This window comes from Chamaea fasciata, unplaced genomic scaffold, assembly GCF_029207755.1.
Source record: "Chamaea fasciata isolate MVZ Bird 193981 ecotype frontalis unplaced genomic scaffold, bChaFas1.0.hap1 SCAF_7, whole genome shotgun sequence".
Lineage (NCBI taxonomy): Eukaryota > Metazoa > Chordata > Aves > Passeriformes > Sylviidae > Chamaea > Chamaea fasciata.
This window is the reverse complement of record NW_027094092.1, coordinates 11,483,688-11,489,806: the sequence shown is the minus strand read 5'-3', so window position 1 is coordinate 11,489,806 and position 6,119 is coordinate 11,483,688. Positions and strand designations below refer to the sequence as shown.

Below are 6,119 nucleotides of genomic sequence, written 5' to 3'. Positions count from 1 at the left end.
TTAGCTATCAAGATGACCACAGATAAGATTATAGACCAAGCCTGAGCTTCCCAGTGTTCCTCTCATCATCCTAAGCTCCCCAAGGTCAACTGGGAGTTTTCCAGTTCATGTTTCATCCTCAGTTCTGAGATTGTCAGAGATGTTGATCAGATACAAACTGCAAAGGGCAACTCCTGAAAGTTGTATCAGAGGAGAAAAAGCATATAAAGCCTCACTTCCTCTGGATTCACTCTTCCAGCTGATCCAACCTCCTGGGAGGGAGGATGTAGAGACACATGTAGCTGCTGACTGCCCTGGCATGCTGGCCCTGCTACCAGCAGGATGTAATTGAAGCCACAATCTCCAGATTTCTCCAGCACAGAAGAGCAGCAGCTCTAGTCTTAGGGCTATCTTTTTTCCTAAGGGATTCTATCTTCTGGTAGATTCCAGTGGAAATGGCTAGTAAGCAGATCTGAGCTTGAGTTTTCATTCTGCAATGCATAAAAATTATAAACGTCTCAGAAATTAACAACCAGTAATTTTTTTAAGCATTGCATCCTGAAGTCATCAGTATTTAAAATGTTCTAGAAGAAAAATGGACCCTATGGTAAAGTCTGCATCTTATTTCATACCCAAGACCCATTCAACATGGTAGATACCCACCAACCTGACAAATCACTTAGATGAATTCAAACTTACCACTAGAACTTCAGATTCCAGCCCCAAAACCAGAGGTCCCTTTGGAAATGAACTGAGCCAGTTGTACTTGTGGCTTAATTAACATTTTATCAGTGCCTGTTACATAAGCTCCCTTTTTACAGTGCATCTTCATCAACCATCTATCAGAGGCAAAGGTCACTAAAGCAGCACAGCCTCTGAGCTCACTTCATCTCTCTCATTTCTTGCAGCTCCTGTTGCTAAGACAAAGCTGCACCTACAAAAACATGTGAGGTGTGCAGTAGGAAGTTGAGGTCTTGAGCTACCACATTGTTGACACAGAGAAACCACAGCCCAAAGCATCCATGCAAAGAGAATCAGTGCAAACAGAGCCCCATAATGGGAAATGCTTTGTCACCTCAAAAGCCAACTCTGGGGGTGGATGAGCAGAAGCAGGTTTCTGTAAATTTCAATTTATGCCTTCTGAACAACATACAAAACCGAGTAATTTTTTTTGGTAGAAAGGGGAAGAGTGAGAGTGAAAAAAATGTGCTTAAAATTTTGCTCTGAGGCAGGTATGCAAAGTAGCAGCCAGGCAGCTGGACGAGGAGAAGGCTGATGTACATAATGAGCTGTAAGAAGGCCTGCAAAGAGAATCCAGGGAATTACAGGCATGACCTTGATGCTGGGGAATGTGGTGATGCAGATCACCTCCAGCATCATTATGGGGCACTTGAGCAATAACCAGGGCATCAGAGCCAGCCAGAGTGGGTTTTTGGAAGGGAGGTCCTGACTGACCCACTTGGTGGATGAGGGAAAGGCTGTAGCTGCTCTGTCTGCCTGGACTGCAGCAAAGCCTTGGGCACCACTTCCCACACATTCCCCTGGAGAAACTGCCTGCCCATGGCCTGGAGGGGTGCAGTGGTCACTGATCAAGAACTGGCTGGACGGCTAGGGCCAGAGCAGTGGATGGAGCTACACCCAGCATCACATACTAGGGAACAGCAGTGCCAGTGAGACAGTTCCCAAACTCCACTGTATTTTGGAACAATCTGTCTATTTCTGCCATAGCTATTCCCAAGCAGCAGAACCACTGGCTAAGATGAATTCTTTTATAAATGGAATGCACGTCAACCTCACCTCAAAAGTCCTCTAAATTTAATTGTTGCCAAACAATAGGTTGGAAGTTGATTAACTAGGATTCTATCACACATACCAGAAGGTAATTTACATCAGCTTCAGCAGTGAGCACAAAATAAGTGACAGTGTCTCTGGCCTTTTGGTCTGACACCGAGAACCAGCTCACTGGCTTTAGTTATTTGATTTTTTCACCATTAAATCCTGCTTTGGCACGCAGGGTCAAGCCTTGCAGACACCAGAAGTCCTAATTTGATGTTACAAGCAAGCAAGGATCATTTCAGGTATTCATTTTAAACCCAATACATCAGAACGTCACACACAGCAGTTCTAGAGCTGTGCCATTGCTTTGCCAGCTGTAAGGAAGGCTGAGGAAAGCTGGCACCAACAGGTGGGAACTGCAGGAATGGTGAACTCGGCCTGGAAAGGGCAGAGATTGCAAATGTTAATTAACAGTTACTGCTACACTGCTATCCCTTTGCATTTATCTATCCATACTCCTGCTGCTCCATTCCCGAAGGCAGCATCCCCACAGATTTCCCATGGATGTTGTTTTAGTTCATGAATCCCCATGGAAAGCACATCAAGGCCTCTTTTCAGACAGCTGTAGAAAGAATCACTAACAAAAGAGCAGCACAAACACAGAACTTAATTCTGCCACCCTATAAAGATAAAACAATGAGGCATCTGCATATGGTACCGAACACTGTAGTCAGGCAATTTCAAAATTAAGTGAGCAGCAGTCAAACCACTGATCAAAAATTATGCAGGTAAGATTAAAGTGTGAACTGTGTCTGGACAAATCAGGAAAGAAAAATCAGAACAACCCAAACTTCTGTAAATCAGCTCATTTTATGCATTGTTTATTCAAAAAATTTGAATAAAACAAAAACTTTTATGCCACAAGAACACAGGCACCACCAACTTCTTTGATCTTCTCCTCTGCTCTTCTACTGAAGAACTTAGCTTTCACAATAACAGGCTGCTTGGGCAGCTTCCCCTTGCCCAGCACTTTGTAGTAGCCCTAGAAAGATTTTAAAAGAAATTCAGTGTTAGTAATCAGCTTGCAGACTCCTACACTCAGGTCTGTTAGCACACACCAGTTAAAAACAAAACCATGAGCTCATCCAGTTAATTCATTACATTAAAAGGACAATCACGACACGAGGACAATTAACAAAACAGCTGCTGAAGTCACTGGAGGTGAGCAGTGTCCCTGATTCGGTGGCTGGCTGAGACACAGGACATCCCAGCCAGTGAATATGGATCAGATGTTTCTGTCCGAGAACTATAGCACACCTAGACAACCAGACATGTGGAGATGTGACTCTAGTCTCGAGGGAGGGCAGGTGACACGCTGTGAGACAGCTCCACCATGGTTTTGCTCCTTCAGGAACATTTCAAACTAGCCATTTTCCCCATCTGCCCAAAGGAGGGCAGTGCCTGCCCACAAACACACACCAGCAAGAGAAAAAATTCTTACAGGGAAAAACATGACAGCCAAAGTGCTTCTGCAACTACTCACAGCCCGGGGGATCTGTCTCCTGAACCACTGAGCACTCAAGCACTGGACCTTATTTGCAGTTCAGTGCTTCCCCAGTGGGACAGGCACAGCTGAGGCAGCCAGGGGAGAGCAGGAATGCCGGGGCTGAGTCCCAGCAGGAGCTCACCGAGCGCACAACGTCGATGACCGGGGCCAGTCCGGCCTCGTTCTTGGCGTAGTTGAGCCGGGTCTGCTCACTGACCAGCGTCCACAGCTTGTCCAGGTTCACAGTGGGACAGAACTTCTGGTTCCTCTTCAAGTGGTAGTGCCTCATGCCTACCTTCCCAAAGTAACCAGGGTGACTGTGGAAGAAACACATTCCACATTGAATCACATTTTTTCCTCATCCTGAACAAGCAGAACTCCAAACCAACACTGAAACGAGCATCTCGTGACATCAAAGTATCCAAAATGTCACATTACACCTTTTCTCATATTAATATATGCAGAATTTAGGTGTAATAATGATTAGCATCCCAACCAAGGAAAAATTACATTTTCCACAACCCAATCCCCCTCAGTGCTGAGTCTGTATTCCCAGGGAAGTCCCACCTCCCCGGAGCCAGGAGCTGTGGCACTGCTGTCACTAACCCGGTGACTGGCTGGGCCAGGCAGGGCACAGCCAGTGAACAGAGATCAGTGGTTCCTGTCCGAGGACTCCAGCACACCAGGACCACAGGCAGGGCCAGATGTGACTCTACAGTCTCGGGAATCACACAGCATCCCTCACCTCCACCTGAGGCAGCCAACAGGATGCAGTTTGGCTCTAACACCACATCTCAGTTTGCTCTGTGTGCAGTGTTAAGCAGGCACCACAACGCAACAGGCAAATTTAGTCAACTCTCCAAGGTGCCAAGTGAAAAGGCCTTTGATTTCAGGGTAAGTGGGGACATGAGCAGCTATAACGCTACACTTCCCATTAAAGGAAAAAAACCGTAGGATTGCAGGAAACTTTGTTTATTCGCATATAAAAGTCAATTGTTTCTACTTCAGGTGCATGCATAGGAGCACAGTAGATTTTTAAAACGTTAGCTTACTATTTATCGAAGTTAATCCTGTGATGGTGCAGACCACCGGCATTACCACGGCCTCCAGGATGCTTCCTGTGTTTACCTGAGGAAAAAAAAATTAATCTTGTTACATTACTATTACACAAAATAATCAGAAATACTTTCAGTGCCAACTAATTAATTGTTTTATCTTGTGGTGTGACAAGGTTGGAACGGACAGAGTTGAAAGGGAGACAGCGCTGCCCTGTAAGTTCCAGGTGTCGCACACGCGGTACCGATCGGCTGAGCAGCGCCGAGGTTATAAACCCAGGGAGTGTAAAACGTGCGAGCCTCCATCAGCCCATCACCGTGGCGGCTGCGGCCTCCAGCTCCGCCCGGTACTCCCCACGCTGCCGGCGGGCCCCTGCACCCTCAGCCCCATTTTTATGGGATCCGGGAAAATCCAGCAGCAGCTTTCCTTCAGCGCTGGGGCCGCGCCGGCGGGGCCGCGGCCGCCCCTCCACTCACCCACGCGGCCGTGGCCGTGGCTGACGTGTCCTCTCAGCTTGCGGGTCTTCCTTAGCCGGGAAGGCTGCGGGGAAGGGCACAGCAGCCGTCAGCGAGGCGGGCGGCCAGCGCCACCAGAACCCCGCGCCCGCCCCGGGGCCCGCGCGGCCCGGCGCCATGGCGGACCGGCCTCCCCGCACCGCTCCCGCCCGCCGCGGGCTCGGAGCCGCGCCTCCCCACCACCCTCCGCTACTCCACAGTCCCGTCCCGCCGCGGGAGCGAGGGGCGGCGGCCGCGGGGTCCCGATCCCATCCCAAACCATCCCATCCCAAACCATCCCGGCCCGGCCCGGACGCGGCTCCCACCATCTTGCCGGCGTGCGCGAGGGAGAGAAAGGGCGCGGCTCTCGCGAGAGCGGGCAAAGGCGCGGGGGAGGGGGCGGGCCGAGGTCTCGCGAGGCTTGGCTGAGGCGGGGCGGCGGGCGGGGCCGGCGCTGCCCACAGCCGGGCGCGGCTCCCGGGTTTTTCCCGCCACGGAAAAGCGGCATTTTGACCAGGATTTAGGAGAATGTGCACGTTTGTTTACTTTATTAAACATCCGCAACAGTGGGAAAATGAACACTAACGTCCTTAAACGCAATTATTTACCACACTGGAATGTGAATTCCTGGAGTGTTACTGTTTCTTAAGCTTGGTTTCTAGGGGTTTTTTAAATGCAGTTTATACTGTTAAGATTTTAAACAAAACTTTACCAATTTTAAACACAGGCCTCAGCACCGGATTTATTTTTTTAAAAGAATTTTCCTGGTGCACGTACAATGTTCCATGCTGAGGAACACCATTAGCTTTAACAACTAATTTAGTAGGGAAAATAATGCAGTCCTTGGTTTTTGTTCATCCGATCCCTTCGAACACAGCCCTCCAGGTAACACGAGGACTGTTCTACACAGCTGTAGTCTGAGGATCAAAAAGTGACCTAGAGATTTTCTGGGCCATGATCTCACCTTGACCAGTCTCCTCTGATTCCCATGACAAAAGCGGGAACATGTTGACAGATAACACAGCGTTTAGAAGCTTTCTCCTCCAATTTTTAAAGTGCAAATGGAGGAAAACATCTTTGGCGCAGGAGATGTTTTACAGCACCACATTCTTGTAGATCAGCATTCCGTGGCTTTGTCTTGCCTTTGCAGTAACTCCACAGCATGTCCTGATAAAGTTTTATCCATCATTTTCTTAAGAGGAATTACGTCTTTCCCCCTACATTTACTAGCAGCTGTTGTTTATAAAAAGGCCAGAAGCCACCTGCAC

At 48.6% G+C, this 6,119-nt stretch overlaps 1 protein-coding gene and 2 non-coding genes across 3 annotated transcripts; all 3 read right to left on the bottom strand.

Moving 5' to 3' along the window:
* Window positions 1-2,606: 2,606 nt before the first annotated feature.
* Window positions 2,607-5,254, bottom strand: RPL27A (ribosomal protein L27a). The gene is made up of 5 exons (XM_066187565.1): window positions 5,178-5,254; window positions 4,834-4,897; window positions 4,354-4,429; window positions 3,444-3,618; window positions 2,607-2,797 (listed from the first exon to the last, which is right to left on the bottom strand). The coding sequence occupies exons 1-5, from the start codon at window positions 5,178-5,180 to the stop codon at window positions 2,669-2,671; spliced, it is 447 nt and encodes a 148-aa protein (XP_066043662.1). The 5' UTR covers window positions 5,181-5,254; the 3' UTR covers window positions 2,607-2,668.
* LOC136292909 (small nucleolar RNA SNORA3/SNORA45 family) lies at window positions 2,982-3,113 on the bottom strand. The gene has a single exon (XR_010721992.1). It is a non-coding gene; the product is annotated as a small nucleolar RNA SNORA3/SNORA45 family (small nucleolar RNA).
* On the bottom strand, window positions 3,895-4,026 carry LOC136292910 (small nucleolar RNA SNORA3/SNORA45 family). Its single transcript, XR_010721993.1, has one exon. It is a non-coding gene; the product is annotated as a small nucleolar RNA SNORA3/SNORA45 family (small nucleolar RNA).
* Window positions 5,255-6,119: the final 865 nt, after the last annotated feature.

What these genes read in the sequence shown, in the direction of transcription:
- RPL27A (XM_066187565.1), bottom strand. An exon ending in AGGATTAACTTCGATAAATA is followed by an intron (nt 3,619 to 4,353) that starts GTAAGCTAACGT and finishes TTTCTTCCACAG; the next exon opens with TCACCCTGGTTACTTTGGGA. An exon ending in TCATCGACGTTGTGCGCTCG is followed by an intron (nt 2,798 to 3,443) that starts GTGAGCTCCTGC and finishes AAATCTTTCTAG; the next exon opens with GGCTACTACAAAGTGCTGGG.